This window comes from Blennius ocellaris (assembly GCF_963422515.1).
Source record: "Blennius ocellaris genome assembly, chromosome: 19".
Taxonomy (NCBI): domain Eukaryota; kingdom Metazoa; phylum Chordata; class Actinopteri; order Blenniiformes; family Blenniidae; genus Blennius; species Blennius ocellaris.
Genome location: NC_137668.1, coordinates 19,620,636 through 19,639,581, shown reverse-complemented (window position 1 = coordinate 19,639,581; position 18,946 = coordinate 19,620,636). Strand labels below are relative to the sequence as shown.

Below are 18,946 nucleotides of genomic sequence, written 5' to 3'. Positions count from 1 at the left end.
AAAAGAAAACCTAATAAATGACATATCAACGTAAAAACAACATCACCCCGGGATTACATTTCATAATCAGTCAATAATGTGATCAAATGTCTCTATTTTCTGAACGTGTAACTAAATCCTGAAAGAAGCGACAGAACAACACTGACGTGCATTCAGATGAATTATTGAAGCGAAATAAAAGAACATTCTGATTAAATCGAATGCTGGGGACTACATGTGATGGATGCTGTCACAGGTTTACAAAAACACACAGGGTTGACCTTGACTTTCTGGGACCTTTTTATTTAAGGAAAGAAATGATCCCCAAACAATGCGACAGTTATCTGTAAGTATTTACTTATTTCGGTATCTTCCATTCATGAAGAACAGCTGACCTTTAACCTCGGAGCCCATTGTGGAGGTCTTGCTGCATAGCCCGCCTCCTCTGCAGTCTCTTGTGTAACAAAAGGAAAGGACAAGATGTGGTGCAATAGCTCCACCTGGTGGCAGATAATCAAATAACAGCAGCATGAAACCATCACTTTTTCTTGTTTGTGTTTACTTGTTTATGGAATACAAACCTCTGAGAAATCATTAACTTCAGCTTTTCTTATAGCAGATTCAGCCATCCAGTTCCTTAACACATAGCGAGGATTCACATCTGCAAAGTATTCAACACAATCACATCTTCCTGTCTCACGAAAGTCTATAGAAGGTCAAATATTACATTTTTCAGGGCTCACTTTTCATCCTGTGCTGACGATCCAAATCACTATCATTCATTTGTCTGAAAAGAAGTAATTATGATCAGTGGTGATCAGTTTTTAAGATACATGAAAGCAAAATAAAACAGGCGAATGTGTTAAACTACTTTATTATTAAATGTTTAACTGACCGAGTGAGCCGGAGCAGGTAGACGTGGAGCCACTCGGAGAAGTGTTTATGAGACGACAGGTCACTAAGAGCCCACAACTGTTCTCAAACAAACAATATTATAAAATCAGAAGAACAATTGCTCCAAACAAATAATGACTAGTACCTCCACAGTTACTCCATGTTCAGATCACACTAAGTCCCCTTTGGATAGAAAAAGTGGAATAATAAAGCAATGTTGCATTCAGATATATTACATTTTGGTTGTTGAAATAAATCGAAGCACAAAGGGAAAACAGCGTAGCCTTAATTTGGCTTTCACATTTACATTTACGACCTTTACCAAATTAGAGGCTGAGCAAACACACCACAGCAATAAATACTGATGCCTGGTTGAACTATTTTTGTCCTGTGGTTGATTTTCAAATGTGACCAAACTCTAAGATTGGAGTCCAACTTTTTTTTGATGTCCCAAGTTGACCTCAGTGCTATAATGAAGAGACTAGAACCAGGAATATATATCAATTGCTCTACCTCCGTAAAGTTTTCGTTGTGAAGCTGCTTGGCTGAAACTTCACTGAGTTGCCTGAAGGTCATGGTGAAGTCTGACTGTGTGTCTTCCATCATCTGAGAACACAAAAAGATGAATAAACAAAGGAGAGACAGAGAACAATTGAAGATTAACTTTATTAAATGTGCCACTATAGGTCTTGCCTTCAGCAGGAAAGCAACTAGGTAGCTATCCTCCTCCTCTTCACCAAGAAGACCCAGTTTTGATTGAAATATTTGGTGAATCCTGAAGAAGATACAAACAAAACGCACAAATTAGAAACTGATGTTATTATCTGGATGTTGCATATATGTGAAAGTGTTAAAAATCACATGATTATTTAATTTAAAGCTCACCTCTTTTGGTAAACATTGGCATATCCATTTATAATCATTTTAGCTCTGAAATATTAAAAGAAAAGAAGGTTTGAGTGATTTTAATTAACCTTTTGGAAAATCTACAGTCTTAAAAATATAGTATGCACATCCCATTGAATTAGTTTGGGCTTTTTGGCATATTTGTACAAAATGCAGGAGGTTCAAGCCTTTGAATGTAGTTAGATATCATCAGATTCTTACTGTTTCTGCTGAGTGTGTGTAAATACAGGTCTCAGAGCCTCTTGGAGCTTTTGTAGGTTAAACAGGCCAACATCAGCTTGAGCTCCAATACGGTATCGGCCCTCATCATCAGACGTATTGGGAATGAAATCTGCAACATTAACACTTTTGTTTCACAGTTGACGGGAGCAAAATATTCACATTTCATAGGAATATAGCCATGCAGCATCATACACACTGGGATTGTACGACTCCATGAATCCAAACGGTCCGTAGTCAATGGTGATGGAAAGAAGACTGAAGTTGTCTGTGTTACACACACCTGTTGTGTAAAAAAAAAAGGATGTGAGTGGAGTGTTGGCACAGGTTATGTGATAATAACATGTTCTGGGTTGTTTCTCACCGTGTGCAAAGCCCACTGACATCCATTGTGCAATCAGACAAGCGGTTTCATTCACAACTGTGGAAAAAAACACCTGAGTGCACAGAAATCTTGGTTACTGGTTTACAGTAAATGTTAACAAATCAACACAAAATGTATACGTCAAGTGCAAGTATTCTTGTTTTGTTAGGACCCACCAAGTATTTCTCTGGGTCTTCTGAACTTATAGAAGAGAAATGCTCTTCAATCATAAAGTTCAGCAGCTTCCTGAAGGGGGGAGAAAAATAATCACAAGTGAAAACAACAGAAGGTCGGAGAATCAAACAAATGACAATGAAGTGGTCATCTTATATCTCTCACCTCAGAAGATCTATTTCTCCACTTTGAGTCAAAATTTCCAACGATCCAATCCGAAACCACGACTTAGCCAACCGGAGAACAACGGCTCCTGTGGAAAAGAGGTAAAAATAGGACATGCAGGTGGTTCAAACACAGTAATAATAATAATAATAATAATGACATCATTTCTTTCCAGTTTTCATGTAAAAATGGCTGCTGAACGTTTCTCTATGGTCTCTAATTTTCCAAAACATTCCAGTGAATCTAAACGCTATCAAAACAGGCCAATGTTAGTTTCCCACACTCTGGATTCCAGACTGTCTTATGGTTTTCTTTAATATGTTGAAATCTAAATTTAGCAGCTTCAAAGCAGGCAAGACCTTTTGTGGCCTTTCCTATGATTGCTGGCTCTCTGCGGGGGGCACCGGACATGAGGTTGGGAACCAATAATCTACAGCTTGGAAGTTCAAATCAAAACTACTAATTAGAAAACAAGTGTAATTTTACCCACCTCTTTCTTTTTTAACATTTCCATTGTAGAATTGATCCCTCATCACCGGCTCCTCACTGACAATCAGACTGAAAAAGAAAGTGTATGAGGAAAAAAACATAAAGCACTTATCATGACAATCACTAGACCATTTGTTCACAAAAATCTGAATTATTTAGTTTTGTAGTTACTTGTCTTATAAAACCAATTAGAATGGCTGCACACAAAAGATCTGAATACTGAGGTTTTCATGTGCGGCTAGAAAAATATTGTCATTGTTTTGTTTATGTATTTCTCATGTAGCACTTTTGTTAAAAAATGTTAAAAAGTTCTTAACAGATAATAAAAATGGAGAAAGCATTACTGCATGATTCTGACTACAGAGATTAAAGGTTAAAATAGTGAGGAAAAAATAAAAAAGCAATACAAGTGGACAAATATAATTCTTAGATATTAAACCTTTAACTACATCCAGCAGACTTTCAAATACATATCAAATGTTTAAAAGCTGCATCTGCTTACTTGATTTGTATGGCACTCACCACTAGTGACACTGCACAATAGACTAAGTAGTTGTTTAAAAAAGGTATATAAAGGTTTGAAACTACTGCCATACTCACAGGTCAGTTAAGTTTGTTTGAGGCTCATTCTCACCTGGCAGCTCTGCTGGTGGGAACACCAAGAAAATGCATCGCCTCGCTGCACAGGAACTCTCTGACAGAGGAGCGGATCACAGCTCGACCATCTCCTGACCTGAGGTCAGTGGAAAAGTCAGACTGTTAATGGGATGGTTGTATGATTTATCAGCTCTTCCGACGGAAATTTCACCACTGATACATTTATTTGGGAGACTACCGGCTTCAGCAACTCAGTTATCACAGCCAGTCTTGTATACACATGAGATGGTTGGGAAACACACCTTGAATATGGAGTTTTTCCAGAGCCTTTCAGCTGCAGTTCCCAAGTTTCACCTTTCCTATAAAAATAGGGAATTAAAAAAAAAAATTAATCATCAGTGCATCTCAATTATATCTACTTTGAAAAGGTTTGTGACAACAAATTAAAAGACTGTTCTCACCTGTTTGAATATCGACCCAAGAGATGTGCTCGGCCATCACCCAGCTGACCTGCCCAGTAGCCAAACTATTGGAGAACACAGGAAGAAAAAACACTGATAAATTTCACGGCAACACTTGCTTTTCATATTCCTCATCAATAATTGTTTTTGGTTTGTATGCTATGCAGATTGTGTAATTCATTAAAATTGAAACATGATATGTAAGAGATATATTTATACCTGATGACCTCCGTATCTGTGAGCCAATGGTACAGATCCTGCCAGCAGTTTCCCTCCACTTGCTAAATGTAGGAAATCATTGGCGTGTGTCACATCCATATGTAAATCTAGGATCCCCTCAATGACATCCTATTGGGAAGATTCAAGATATAAATTATTTGGAAATATTTGGTCGAGATGATTGGGAATGTTACTCCATCACCTTGGAAACTGCTGCCAGTCTTAAAGGGCCTTTCAGTGGTGTTGGACTGGATCTGGAAAATATGCACCTCTTCACAGTACGAACAAAGTTGCCATCAATTTCATCTATTGGGAATGTTTCTACAGAGGAGACAGAAAAAAAAAGACTGAGGGGTTATTGCTGTTTTGTTTGATCTAATCTTGATGAATAAAACCCAGAATGTGTTTTACCTAGAAGTGTCTTGCAGGACACTATGAACTGGTTAAGGTGTGCAAGGTTTGAAATGTTTGCGTTCCACCTGAACTTGTCAGTGCGTTGGGATGGCCTGCTGTTTGATGCTGCTTCATCATCAGTGTGACATTCCAATTGTGGACTTTGGCAAAAGTCAAGAGCATGTACAGCTGTGAAGATTGATGCTCTTACAAGAACAACGACTAAAACGCTGTAGGTGATCCACATATTCACACGTGTTGCCTGTAAAAAGAGCAAATGTTAAAGAATGACTTCATCATATGGCTTGATTTAAGTTCTCCAGTGTGTTGAAATAAAATACAGCAAAAAAAATTACTGACCACAAAAGTGTGGTCAGTAAAGAGTTTCTTAGTCAAGTGAATAAATGTAATATTCCAGTGAATAAAAGCGCGTTTAGATGATAAGCAGTCTATCAAATAGTCGTGTCCCTTATGCTGCTATATTCTCTCTATGCACACATAGAAACATAGATGTTTATTCTAACTTTGATGAGAAATTGTAAAAAATAGTTTGTTTACGTTCTGCTGGCATCCCTGACGTTACTTCCGTATTATAAACGTCACCTGGTCATAGCTTCCGGTTCCGGGTGCACGTATATAACCCGTCCCCCATGCGCGCTGCTGGGGAACATGGCCGCTCCGTGGTGGAGGCAGTGCCGGAGGTGGAGTACTAACTTTCCCTCCGTGAATGTGTTTGACAGTGTTTGGTGTTTCAGCGGCAGACCGGTGTGCGCCTCCGCGTCCTCTCTGAGCCGCCGGACGTCCTCCTGGAGCTCCGGGCCGGGGAACCAGGTGAGTCACCGGGAAGGTCAAAGATGTTCCGCCGGGCTCCCAGCCGGTCCCACCCACAGACTTTCCGGGCTGCTAGTTTTATTTCATTAGTTTTTAGAATTTTATAGCTTTTAGCGTGACTTCAGCACCAGCCCTCTGAATGTTTCATTCATTTGTTGAATGACTTGTGTCAGGGCGTGTTAATCGCCTTGACTCTGCATGCAGAAAGGTTAAAACCTGCTGTGACATTATGGACAGTCTCTAATCTGCCTTTGACGTGACCTGTTGTCCCTCTCAAGACCACCAATGTCCAGAAAAACGCTCAATCGTTCATAACTCATTCATTTATTTCACATTAACATTCATGCACCCCACCTCACTTTGCAAAGTATAACCACTCCACTTAATTTTACTACTGTAACATTAACAAATGTCGTTTGTTTTCAGGCTGCTAAATCTACTTAGAAATAATCCATGAAGATACAAAACTCCTCTTTCCTCTTCACAATCAAAGTCGGCAACAAGAGTCTGAATGAAAGTTAAATAGAAAAGCATTGCAAAATTAAATCAATAATGTAATCTGTTGGATGCTTTCAGTTAATATTTTTATCTTTATTCGTTAAGGCACCTTTTCAGATTTTTTACATACAGCAAATACAGTCATTGTCATACAATGACATCGAGAAGCATGTTCATAAACATCCAGCTGATTTTGCCCTTTGTGAATTTTATTCTAAGGACATATACGTTCTGGCTATGAACACTAACAAACAGAACAGGGGAGGGCACCTCATCAGATCCTCAATCTATTGGTCAAACCGCTGTAAAAGTTTTCTTTTTCTACATTACATTACCGGTACTTAAAAAAAAAAAAATGAAATGCCTTCAAGCAAAATGAATATAATCTTTAAATCATTAATCAAGGAGTGTTTCTTACGTTTATCAATGAATTAATGATCATCGTGGTTTTGTTTTTATTGTGACTTTCAGGGGAAGCCACCACTGGCTCTCAGCAGACACCCGAAGACTTTAAACTTGAATTCATTTTTAATCAGGTGAGTTTTAGCGTTACTGTGCATCTTCATTCTTGATTGTTTGAGGTACCAAGTGCAGATGCGAATGGCAGCCGTGTACATCTTTCCTAATCTATGCATATCTTTCTCTCCAGACACAGGTCAGCGTTACTGTGTCCGACACAAGAATGGTGCTGTTGGCGAACGACACACAGCGATGCAAAGCTGAAGGACCCCTTCATGTTAGCCCAGAGAGACTTATCAAGTCTTTATGATGACATCAAAAAGGTAAAACCTGGGTAACAGAAAGTAATGCGCGAAAGCTTATTCTATCTGTGACTTTTTTTGTTGTGTATGTGACCTTGAGATTAAGTCCAAATGCATTGTAAAGTAACAGGTTTTCAGCTGTAATGTTTTGATGTCAGTTGTTTGCTCTGGTAAATAGTGACCAAATAAAATGGCGTGTTTATTCCAGGAGTTGTTCGTATCCAAAGAGGAGCTCAAGTATGTATGCGACTACTACTTTGATGGCAAAGGCAAAGCCATCCGACCAATGATAGTCGTCTTGATGGCTCGAGCCCTGAACATCCACAGCAACCGAAGCGGGTAAATGTTGTTTTATTGTGTTTTCCAGGCACACGAATGAACTGATCGGAGATTAAAAGTGCCATGCCTCGGTTACACATCTCTAGAATCACCTGACTGATGTTGAAGCTTCGTATGTCCTCTGTGATTCTGCAGAGACCTGCTTCCCGGTCAGAGGGTTGTAGCCATGATCTCTGAAATGATTCACACTGCCAGCCTCGTGCATGATGATGTCATCGACGGGTCCGATAAGAGAAGAGGAAAGAGGACGATTAATGAAGTGTGGGGTGAACGAAAGGTAAGGGACATAAAAATCCACTGACGTTGATTCCAGCCGACTATGGGCGATGGCAGCGTATATTCTGATCAGGTCTACATTTCATCACAGGGGAAACACAGACGGTTTCACACACGTTCGAGGTTATTTTTATTGCTTCGTGAGTGAGAGAGGAAGCCCACAGTTGGAACATGCATACTCCACACAGAAAATCCCCAAACCTGATTCAAGTCAGGGATATTCTTGATGTGACAATAGAGAAGCCAAAAGTGACCTATTGTGAAGCTGCTACGGGTGAAATCTGGTGTTGTCTGGATTGAGGTTGGAGCTCCAGGAGTAAGATACTATTGTTGTTTATCAGAGCGTAGTCGGAGTCCAGTTAAGAAACGTAAAGCAATGAAATATGAAAATGTAAAAAAAAAAAAAAAGGGTGTTTAGTTTTATAGAGGGACAAAACCAATTGGTGTGAAATGTAGATAAAACAGTAAATATAGGAATGGGACAAAGGTTGTGCCTAAAGCAAAGTAAAAAGAAAGGGCTTCTCTAACTTACTTCAAAATCGACACAAATAAATTCAGAAATGAAATAAAGGAAATATCCTTGAGACTTTTGTACAAATGACATGCAGTCATACCTTGTTTCTCTATACGTCTTCATACAGCCTGTAAAATAAATAGTGAACACTATTTTTCTCGGTAAATACATTTCGGAAGGTAAGATTGATGTGAAATCTTTACCAGTTATTGGCACATTCGCCACACCGGAGTCCACTGCTGAAGAATAAAGTACGCTGAAGCTTGTTTTAACTTTGCTGAATATTTAGACAAGCCCATGAAACACAGAGAATCTCGTCTGCTCAGAAAAAACACTGAAGCTTAACTTTTTCAGACAACAATGGGAACAATGGGGCAGCACATCACTATTAAAACAGGATGTTTGTGGTTACAAACTTGCACTAACGGAAGGAAGGAAGGATGGATGTTGAAATGTCCTGACACATTTTTGATTAAGATCTGCTGTCATCTGTCAGAATGGAGACGATGAATCAAGGGAGGACATTTCAAAACGTCCTTTAAGAAAAAGAATATGAAGCTGCTGTAATGGGCCAACTCATCACCTGGCTTGTGTCCAATTAAAGATCAGTCAGAGAAGATTTAAACACTGGAAGAATGAGCCAAAATCATGGGGTTGAAATTGTGTTTAAAAGAGGTACGCCATGCTGAAATCCTTGTTTGGTGTCTTCCAGGCCATATTAGCTGGAGATTTCATCCTCTCTGCTGCCACAATCGCCTTGGCTCGCATCGGTAACACTACAGTGGTCAAAGTGTTGTCCCAGGTGATAGAGGATTTGGTTCGAGGTACGTCACATCACTCGCACAAACGTTTCCAGCTGCTACTGATGGCGTTAGCATGCTAACACACAGTCCTGCCCCCCCCACCCCCAGGTGAATTCATGCAGTTGGGCTCCAAAGAGAACGAGAACGAGCGCTTCAAACACTACCTCGAAAAAACCTTCAAGAAGACAGCAAGTCTTATAGCAAACAGTTGTAAAGCAGTACGTATGATCTCTTCTCATGGATAGACTGAGAGAAGTTTTCCCTGGGCTTTGTTTTTATGCTGACGGTTTGATTTTCATTTCAGGTATCCATACTGGTTAATTCAGATCCAGAAGTCCATGAAATAGCCTTCCAGTACGGGAGAAACGTCGGAATTGCATTTCAGGTGATTTCTGGTGTTGCGTGAAAAGTATGTCTCGTAATGTGTTCACACTGGAGATCAACCTTTCCATTACCGTTGAGATGTGAAGTATAAAGTCTTTTCTTTCCCTGCAGCTGGTGGATGATGTTTTGGACTTCACGTCAGGAGCCAATCAACTGGGAAAACCCTCAGCTGCTGATCTGAAACTAGGTTTAGCCACGGGACCAGTGCTGTTCGCTTGTCAACAGGTGAGAGACGCATGAGCATTAAAATAACATGCAAACACACGGGGCGGCGCTTTCTACAACCTGTTCCTTCCTATTTCAGTTTCCTGAGCTCCACGCGATGATCATGAGGCGCTTCAGCTCCAAAGGAGATGTGGATCGAGCCTGGCAGTACGTCCTTCAGGTACAACCTTTGATCAATCAACTGGGTATATCAGATGGATAAATGCAGTTTAGCTCATACATACAATTTTAAGACCTCAGCTTAAATGAAGTTTCTCCTTTCTGCTTTCAAAGTTTTCCCAAGACTTTCTTTTTAGTTTTGTCACATTTAAAACGGTGTGTAATAGACTTTAAATTCCATTTATCTATACAGAGGATAAAATTCTTGCTGGATGTCTTCAAAAAACCTTCACAAAAATGTTGTCGGTGTCCTGTACTGCAAAAAGAAACGTGCCATTATCTGAAAGTGAAGTGTTCTGTGTTTATCTTTAACCTAGTAAAGGTAAAAGATTAACTTTAATTACTGGGTTGTATGCGGCTCCAGAATTTAATAGAGCTTGACACACTTGTCTCACTGAAAGTAACCTTTGCTATTCTGTGTAACATTTTAACACAAAATGACATGACTGTATTCAGGTAGCTTGTCTGTAAATCTTTGTTCAAAGTTTTTCAGATGCTTTTCAACGTTCATTAAAACTTAAACAAATGTAAGACCGCACAGTACAACAAGATGCCAATGAGTATTGAATTGTTTCCATGCGTTATGCATTGCTGCTCTGCACGTCACATATTTGGCCAGTCGTATTAAACCAAGCTATCCTCGACTGCGTTGACAACTCTCAACATTAATATCCAAGGTAAAGGAGCCAAAACAATGATTAAGCAAACTGCTCAAAAGCTGGTGTAGATAAGAGATGAATAAAACTTGCTAATATCAAGACATTACCAGTATCATTGTAGGTTGTCATTTGCATCACGTTACAGCTTTGAAATCGAAACTTGAGCACATTACTTGTATGCCAAGTCGGTGTCAGTTCATTGAGCTTCATGGATTGCACTGTCCGTCGTGTTTCAGAGCGACGGCGTGCAGCAGACCAGCTACCTGGCCCAGCGCTACTGCCAGGAGGCCATCCGGCAGGTCAGCATGCTCCGGCCGTCCCCGGAGAGGGACGCCCTCATCACGCTCACTGAGATGGTGCTCACCAGAGACAAGTGAAACTCCTCTGTCAGGCTTCACTTCAGGCAGCTACGTGTTTGGAAAAAAAAAAAAAAAAAAACCAGCTCACCTCACCAACCGTGCGTTTGTGCAGGCCCGAGTGGAACCGGAAGGGGAGTTTGATTGGCTGTTGCTCTCAGTACTTCAATGCTGGTTTACGTTAAGATGACAGCAAGCTGGTCTCTGTGGCTTTCTTAAAGACCCCCGCCCCCACACACAAAAAGTACATGAATTATAACTTAAGCTTGGTGTAAATTGACTGCAGTTTGAAAATGGAATCATGAATATAAGGCACTGAAAACGCCTCCAAACCCTCAACGTGTAAAGTACTGTGACCACCCGGGAGGCCTGGACCGGCTGCGACCTGCTGAGATGGAAGCACTTCCAGATCCGTCCACAACACAAAATGCCAAACAGTCACGTGTCTTTTCCGACTTTGTCAAATGTTGTAAGGTGACCTCTGTGAAGGCTGAAGTGCCCTGTAACAACCGAGGCCTTAACATCTGCAAAGACTGTGCTCAATAAACCACCTGTTTGACTTTTTATTTTCTATTTAAAAAAAAAGTCTTCGTTTTGTCTTCTGTCCCGTCACCAAGTGACACATGTGTGGTGCATGTTGTACATAGAATTGTTTATTATAAAAGACTGTACATTAATTTTTCAATCAACATATTATACATAAAAATGAAGGGCATACATTTCAATTTTTCTACCATGTTGAGCTTGGAACACTTTTCTGGAGGATAATAACCTGGGCCAAATATCAAGGCATTAGCAGTGGTATCCTGAAGTGGTAGAATGGTGACCGCTGCAGGTAAAGCATTCAGAGGTCAATGTTTAGGTCATGAATGAAAATAAACTAGGTTTAAGGGCCACAAAGAAATGTTATCAAGCCGATTCCTTAACCTGAGTCACATCTAATCCGGACTACCTGGTTTGGACTTGAGTTACTGCATAACGCAGCCTGGAGGATTACACGATCCTTCAACCCACAGCAGGTCTTTGTTGCTTTCAGGAGGCTGACGAGGTATTCGAGTTGTTTCTTGGTCTACCTTATTACATCTGAACAGTCACATGGCAGTGTCAAGGCAGGACTCTTGAATATTTCCGCACACCAACCACCACCGACAGTCCTTCGTTGCCAGTTGCCGACGGATCCATCAAAGCTTGCGTGGATTAGTAGAAAATCAATAACAGTGACGTGACATAATCTCAAAAATAGCCAGAGTGGAATGTGTGCTGCAGGGATGAGTCCTGAAACTGAGCAAAAACCTCTGCACATCTGGTTTTGGTATTAATCACAGAAAGACTATTGGCTTTCTAGGAAGGAAACCAGTGATGCTAAAGTCAACATCAACCTGGCATAATCCCTGCAGCACTCCTAATTAAGTTCAAATGATCATTTAAAGAGTGAGAATGAGGGGGGAAAGCCTGTAATTACTCAGTCTAACAAGTTCAGTGATTTCAACAGTGTAATAAAACAAAAGGTGAATACATTTACAACATAATGAAAGCATAATGGCAATAAAATTAAGATTACATTATATCTCAAAAATAAACTTGCATGCTCGACGCCGAAGGCTGCTTTTTCGGGAAGTTTCATTGAAATACCATTTACAGTATCGAAACTTGGAGAGTCGTTTAAATCGAGGGCACCACTCATAAAAACTATAATTTCATTGACATTCACTGAATTTACATTAGACCCGAGTGGCTGCAGCTCACATTATATACAAACACTTCCACTGAAGGAGCACATTTTATTTGTTCCATCTAATGAGATTCAAATCACTTGTTTTTTGTTTTGTTTTGTTCACGTGAAATGCCATCGTTACATCCTTCAGCTGTGTTCTACTGGTGTGAGCACCCGCAGTCCCATTCATTATAAACTATTTGAACATATTCCATAAATGTCCCCAACCCATCCCTATAACACCAAAATAAACTAAATAGATATTACTTTTTCATTTCATTTGCATTTCATTAAGGGAAAGAACATTCTGTCATATCAAAAAAAAAAAAGGGTGGGGGGTGGGGGTGGGGGTGGGGGGAGGGTTTACAGTTATGTCAAGAGTGCTGCGGTCAGTCTCTGGGTGGATTATGATATGACTGAATAAATAGACGGTACATTGACTGCGAGGTCCCTTCAGTCGGCGTAGTGCATGATGGACTCCACGTAGTTGCCGGGGAACAGGCCGGTGACGCCGTTGCACACGCCCTCGAACCAGCCGTCGTCGTTCTTCTTGACCACGTAAATGATGGCGCCCTCCATGAAACTCAACTCGTCGTCCTTGTCCTTGGCGTAGTCGTAGATGGCCACCACTGCGAGGAGGAAAGGGTGGAACGTTTTGATCAGTGAGGGAGCGGAGCCGACTCCCAAAAGGCCGTCGATGCGACGCTCGAATTCCGCCCGGTACCTTTCTCCACGTAGTTCTTGGGAGCCCACTGGGGGTCTCCGTCGGCGTAGGGGTCGTTGTAGTGCACCACGGCGGCGTCCTCCTCCTCGTAGTCCACTGGGGGCGGGGGCGGCGGGGGAGGAGAGTCGTCAAACATGGGCATGTCGTCCGGCGGAGGAGGCGGAGGTGGAGTCGGAGTGTCAGCGACTAGCCAAGAGAAAAGACTTTCAGAGTTGGAGCCATGATGCCGACATGAGGCTGCTGCTGATCAAGTCAGTGGGAAGCAAATCAATCGCTCAACATGCTAATACATGCACACACAAAAAAATAAATAAATACAAAAATTGGGGGTAATCAATCAGGCTGCAAGACTTCTTGTGCGTTGCGTCGTAGAACGATATGTTAGCGCTCTTTAATTTGTCCGGGTTCACAATCAGACATGCATACAGCTAAAACTGATATATAAAGAATATCACATGCCGACTCATTCTATATCGTCGGGCAGAAATATGTTTGCCAGCATCTGCACCGAGAATTCTATTGTTATATCTAATCATTTATGACGTATTTCAATCATGAAAAAAATCTGGATGAGGTTTTAATGAGTTGATAGTGGCCACAGTTCTTTGAGGCTGGTGTCAAATTACAATCAGCAGAGCTTAAACTCTGACATGTATGAAGAGAAAGTTGGCTTCAGCGGATGAACGGAGGCAAACTTTAAATGGGGTCAGCCTAAACAACGACAGCACATGCTGCAATGACTTGATGTAGCAGCCGAATACATGTATTTGCATTGCCTGCTCTTTACCAGCAGACTGCAGCACTGAGGCCCATCTTTCATCAGTGCAGTGACATTCAGCACTTTTTCCTCCCGAGCATCTTTTGACACAGCTCAACTATGAGCTGCCACTCGTACTTTCATCACTGCAGATCTGGAATCTACATCTACACCATCCTCAATAGAGAAAGAAATGTCACAGTACAAGTTGATTCCATGTTGTTAAAACGATGTCTTTCACAAGAAACACTATGTTAGGCGGCTCTTTGTTGTGAGAGGTTAGTATGGACTGCTCTAACAGACAGACGGCGGAGGACAGTGGACAGACACAATGCATGCGGGGCGTTCTGGAAGAGGGAAAGGGTTGGCTCAGGTACAGAGGAAAGTACTGCACTGTATGTGGGAGCCTCTTCACTTACTGCTCTCCTGCATCCTGGCCACAAAGCCAGTCAGAGGTATCTGTGGAGTCAGCTGGGGCATGGGGGGAGGAGGAGGAGCGATAGACACTGAAAGCCGGCAGAGGAGTGCACAGGAGGGCGGATAGAGTGAGCAACGGTAGGAAGAGAAGGAGAGATAAAGTCCATCAGTCTCAAGAGTGACACCCAATCCCAAGCAAACACAACAGTGACACACGAGGCGTGAGAACCGTGAGCTTGTACTATACTAATATTAAAAAAAAAAAAAAAGAAAATAACTGAGTGAGGTGCATGAAAAGTGGGAGACTGAAACGTGAGTTTTAATAGTGTCAAAGAGTACTAAATCAGCGGCGGCTGCACAGATCAGACAGGAACGTGGGTTGAAAAGTTCAGGGACGCGTGTGGCTGTGACGGGATTTCACATGGTATCTGGGGATCGCTGGGGTCGTAGGGATAAACGGCGGATTAATGTTGATTTCTGTCAAACAGACCACTCCTGACCAAAATGAAAAGGAGGAGGTGCTAATGGCCAGCAGAGGGCGCCGTTTCCCACGGTCGTCTCTACAGCGTTGACCTCAATCAGAGGCCAAGTTCATGAGCTCCTCTCAATCCTGAAAACACTTTGGATACTTCTACAGTTTTCAGACTTGAAACACAGTGACTGAGTGATTCAACGCTGTGATTCAACACATAATCCTCCAGACTGTTTGTGGAGCTGAGCAACGCGACCCCCGGTCTACACCTGGGAGTCATATCTGAGAAAACATCGCAGGCGTCAGTACTTATTGAATGCGGCATGAACAGAATGCGATCGACAACATCTGGAGGTGCTGCTGTGATCTGATCCAGGTTCCGAGTAAGTTTAGACCGTGACCACATTCTTTGGAAAAACAGCCTTCTCTGTAAGTTGAAAGATCACTAAACGATCTTTCCTCTGTCAATCCTCGACTGCGAGGAGCAACCTGAGGTGAGAAGTAAAGTATATGTACTATATTACTTTACTTAGGCAGAGTTTTTTCCCCCACGTACTTTTACAAAACTTAGAATACAATTTTTGTTAGATCAGTTTTCATCTGTATTTCTGTGAAACCTTATAATTTACATTTAAACAGAGGACAACATAAAGCTACTTTTCAAACTGTGGCTAAAACATTTTTTCCTAAAAGCTTAAAACTTTGAGTGTATAAATTAATGACAATTGTTCATATTCAGTTATTGTAAATACATTTGTACGGAGCTTTTCATTCCGACATTCTTTACCACCGGCTACATTTCATCTGAAGTATTGGCACTTTTCCCATTGAAAACTCGATGTCATATTTTGGATTTAATCTAAACTACACTGCAGACCGAGAGCCCATCCCATAGTCACTAATAAGACTTGTGAAGCTAATAAAATTAAGTCTTCTATTGCTGATAAACAAGCAAAGAAAATGATAGATTGAATTGTTGACCTGACTGTTAATCAGACATTATATCAGCTTTGGAAAAGACGACATCGATACTAATCATCTCACAGTTTGGGAAAGAAACGCCTTAAATCTGCACTGCAACTTTCAAACATGAAATACTGCAGAATTTAACTTCCATTGCGCATAACATTAAAAGGAAGCGGTGGACTTTATGTGCTGCGGTGGCAGCAGCAGGTTTGGAGTTGGAAACAGAAGCGCCTTACTTGAGTTCTGGCCATAGCCAGGAGTGCCTCCATTAATATGAGGCTGCTGATTCTGCTGCTGCTGCTGTAGTTGTTGTTGCTGTTGCTGCTGTAGTTGTTGCTGCTGCTGCTGCAAGGAGAACTGGGAAGTGACCGATGGCGCCCGGCGGTAGGTGCCCGTGGCCGAAACCATAGAGACAGAGGAGTTGGAAGGGTTGTGCCGTGAAATCTGCCGCGAGATGGTTCCAAACTGGGACATGGGAGCGGGGCCCAGACCAGGTCCAGGAGCCACCGCTAGAAACACCCAAAGGTGGGGGGGAGGGGGGGGGGGGGGGGGGGGGGGGGGGGGGGGGTTGAGAGAAGAGAGCACGGATAGAGGGAGGGAGGTTAGACAGAGGAGAGGGAGAAAAACAAAGAACCGAAACATGAATCAGCAACACCGCAGAAGATTAGGGAAGCTTGTAAATGGTGATTAGAGCCCCAGACTGTTTGAAAAGGCAGTGGAAGCAGATGTGGAAAATGATCATGTAATCGCACAGACATGTTTCAGGTGTAAAAATCCTCTCATTAGAATATGCAGATCAAGCCTCCTGAGAAAAGTGAGGAAACTGAAAAATTAAAAAAAAAAAAAAAAAGAGAGAGAGCAGCAGCAAAACAGACCAAACAACATCTAGAGGCCTTTCAAAGGGCTGCAGGTAACTTTCACAACTTATAACGTAATAATCATCTTTTTAACAGCAACAACATCACAGCAATGTGAAATACCCTCAAGTGTTGGCAGGGCTAAAAAGCAGTGTGTTAAGTTTGTGAAAAGGGAAAAAAAACAGAAATGTGTAGGAGGGGTTGAACATTTGGCCTTTGCTCCGCTTGAGCATTTCCTGTCCACATTTCTACCTTAACACTGCGTCTCGGGAGGCCCGGCGCTCGCAGAGGAACCGAGGAAGTAAAACTTCCAAACGCAAACAGACTCTTTCTCAAAGTGATTAATGCTGGACGAGTGGTTCGATATTCAGAGGAGAGAAGGGGAAAAAAAAAAAAGCGTTTTAAGTGATCATTAGATTCAACGCCTTGAAGATTGCTGGGGTTGATGAGATATGAGCAGATGCTGCACAAACCTATTATTCACTGATTGTGATCAGACAGCTGGATGCTTTTGCACAGTAAGTCAAACCAAGTATGACTCGATGCTATACAGTCAATTTCCCATTCAAATTAATGCTGCATCAGGCAATGTAGCGAGTCCTCCGTATGAAAATGTAGTACAGCCCCTGGATTCCATTGCCATTATAAAATCCAACATACAAACACAACTTCCCACCCAAAAGGTTTAGGGTGGGTTAGATTAAAAATGTATGAACAATATTGCCTGATAAAGCTTTTTTCAGAATTACACCGAAGGAAACAATGCAAATTACAAAATTGACAAATATACTTTACATGTGCTGCAGAAGCCTCAAAGTCACACAGGTTAGTCCAGAGAAGCTGGTCTTATTTTGCCATATAAATTTCCCAATTAGAGGATTTTATTTTCAATTGTACTTATTTAAAAAAGAAAAAGAAAAAATGACTCGATTAACAATCTTAGAGAATACACAGGCAAAAAAGTCCACTTTGGGCAGACCGAAGGTGACTTGAAACTCCTGAAATTCAAGCATCCAATTAGAAAAAAAACAACCCTGTAAAGACTTTAGAAGTGGAAATCAACCACAACCACCACCCAGAAAAGCACCGCTTGTAAACATACAAGCGATAAAAGTGCATCTCCAAGCAGAAGAAAAAGCCTGTTCACACTGCAAACAGCTACAGAGGGCAAGATCTGAGTAAACTCGCTTGAATAATCGTGGCTGGGAAAAGTTAGTTATCGTTAATATGTCTCAAGAACCAATTAAATTTGTATGTTTTCCAATTTTCTTCATTTTGGTAACCTAAAGATATGTGGCGCGGCGGCAAGCGTCTTCTCTTTATATGTCTTCTCTGCTGAGTCGATGCTCCGCTTATTAGTGCTCACTCAAACTAAATCCACATGAATGATCAACCTGCAGTGTGTACAGACGCCTCCACCCTCAGCAGCGTTCATGTGTGAAGTAATGCCGCGATAGAGATCAGAGGAGACACGGTGACGATCCGGCAGACGATCAGCAGACGTGACAGAAGAGCAGCTCTTGGAGTTCGAGGGATCTCACCTATGGTTGGCAGTGGAGGAGGTGGTGGCGGTGCTGGAGGGGGCCCTCCAGCCATAGGAGGAGGAGGAGGGGGAGGGGGAGCAGGGGGTGGGGGAGGCGGAGGAGCTCCAGGGGGAGCGGACATGGGGGGGACTGAAAGGAGTATTCCTGTTAGTCACTGTTAAATAGCAAAGCGGCACCGACATCCATCTGGGCCGCCTCCTGCACTTCCACTGTGTTACATAACTTCACATCAACATACTTAAGACCCCTTTTGAGGGAGGGGGGGCTCAGACTTTGTCGTGGTGCTCCCCACTTAAAAGCATTTTCTTTGTGGTATGAATCGAGTGTTACCATGGCGACTGGCTGGCAACGAGAGCCGTGGATGGCCCTGCGCTGCCAGCATGATCCTCGCACCGAAGTAAACAACCGCCGTACGACACTAAAACATTTCGTCCGCAGCTCAAATGTATTGCAAAACTCAGACAGGCCGCGTTTGCTCCCACTGCGGTGTGATGCAGCACTGTGTAGCGTTACAAGCCTTACTGCTCCACTGTAATGCAGCAGGCCTAACGCAGCTTGGCCTATTTACACAGTAGGATAGAAAATCAGCTGTGCTTAGAACACAATGGGCCTCCGTAATCCCTGTCTGGTAAACATAGGCTTTGCTTCACGAAGTCCCATGAGCTGCAAACGGCACATCGTGCAGTATTGACACATTCTCAAATAATGCTTTTCATGGATTCGTGCTTTAAATGCTTTATAAACAAACTTGATTCCTCAAGTGTCATGCAAAAGATTTATAATTCTATTAAAAAGAAAAGTGTTTTCCATTCATTAGATTATACTGGATA

General features: G+C 41.9%; 3 protein-coding genes across 11 annotated transcripts in view; 1 reads left to right on the top strand and 2 right to left on the bottom strand.

The window, feature by feature from the left end:
- Nucleotides 1-261: 261 nt before the first annotated feature.
- Nucleotides 262-5,450, bottom strand: LOC308144031 (protein adenylyltransferase SelO-like). The gene is made up of 20 exons (XM_080515033.1): nt 5,419-5,450; nt 4,879-5,122; nt 4,670-4,788; nt 4,468-4,596; nt 4,249-4,313; nt 4,090-4,146; nt 3,825-3,923; nt 3,192-3,259; nt 2,702-2,789; nt 2,539-2,608; nt 2,363-2,435; nt 2,198-2,281; nt 1,981-2,110; nt 1,759-1,803; nt 1,567-1,648; nt 1,387-1,479; nt 875-951; nt 723-766; nt 561-640; nt 262-479 (listed from the first exon to the last, which is right to left on the bottom strand). Exons 2-20 carry the CDS (start codon nt 5,105-5,107, stop codon nt 357-359), a joined length of 1,755 nt encoding a protein of 584 aa, XP_080371159.1. The 5' UTR covers nt 5,108-5,122; nt 5,419-5,450; the 3' UTR covers nt 262-356.
- Nucleotides 5,451-5,516: 66 nt separating this feature from the next.
- pdss1 (prenyl (decaprenyl) diphosphate synthase, subunit 1) lies at nt 5,517-10,831 on the top strand. Its single transcript, XM_080514943.1, has 11 exons — nt 5,517-5,691; nt 6,661-6,725; nt 6,839-6,971; nt 7,159-7,289; nt 7,425-7,566; nt 8,792-8,903; nt 8,991-9,100; nt 9,187-9,267; nt 9,378-9,491; nt 9,571-9,651; nt 10,546-10,831. Exons 1-11 carry the CDS (start codon nt 5,530-5,532, stop codon nt 10,684-10,686), a joined length of 1,272 nt encoding a protein of 423 aa, XP_080371069.1. The 5' UTR covers nt 5,517-5,529; the 3' UTR covers nt 10,687-10,831.
- Nucleotides 10,832-10,937: 106 nt separating this feature from the next.
- The window catches only part of abi1a (abl-interactor 1a), a 48,442-nt gene continuing 40,433 nt past the window's right edge, over nt 10,938-18,946 (bottom strand). For 2 of the 9 annotated variants that reach the window (XM_080514932.1, XM_080514933.1), the window contains exons 7-11: nt 18,114-18,245; nt 15,952-16,224; nt 14,280-14,366; nt 13,104-13,289; nt 10,938-13,008 (exon numbers count right to left, since the gene is read on the bottom strand). In XM_080514932.1, the coding sequence (XP_080371058.1) occupies nt 12,833-13,008; nt 13,104-13,289; nt 14,280-14,366; nt 15,952-16,224; nt 18,114-18,245 (854 nt within the window). In that variant the 3' untranslated portion in view covers nt 10,938-12,832. The remainder of the gene's footprint in view (nt 13,009-13,103; nt 13,290-14,279; nt 14,367-15,951; nt 16,225-18,113; nt 18,246-18,946) is intronic. The other 7 variants (XM_080514934.1, XM_080514940.1, XM_080514935.1 and 4 more) reach the window with 4 other exon arrangements.

What these genes read in the sequence shown, in the direction of transcription:
- LOC308144031 (XM_080515033.1), bottom strand. Translation starts at nt 5,107, where the DNA reads ATGTGGATCACCTACAGCGTTTTAGTCGTTGTTCTTGTAAGAGCATCA. An exon ending in CATGGAGTCGTACAATCCCA is followed by an intron (nt 2,111 to 2,197) that starts GTGTGTATGATG and finishes TTAATGTTGCAG; the next exon opens with ATTTCATTCCCAATACGTCT. An exon ending in TAGTTGCTTTCCTGCTGAAG is followed by an intron (nt 1,480 to 1,566) that starts GCAAGACCTATA and finishes TTGTGTTCTCAG; the next exon opens with ATGATGGAAGACACACAGTC.
- pdss1 (XM_080514943.1), top strand. Translation starts at nt 5,530, where the DNA reads ATGGCCGCTCCGTGGTGGAGGCAGTGCCGGAGGTGGAGTACTAACTTT. An exon ending in GCTCCGGGCCGGGGAACCAG is followed by an intron (nt 5,692 to 6,660) that starts GTGAGTCACCGG and finishes TGTGACTTTCAG; the next exon opens with GGGAAGCCACCACTGGCTCT. An exon ending in ACGTCGGAATTGCATTTCAG is followed by an intron (nt 9,268 to 9,377) that starts GTGATTTCTGGT and finishes CTTTCCCTGCAG; the next exon opens with CTGGTGGATGATGTTTTGGA.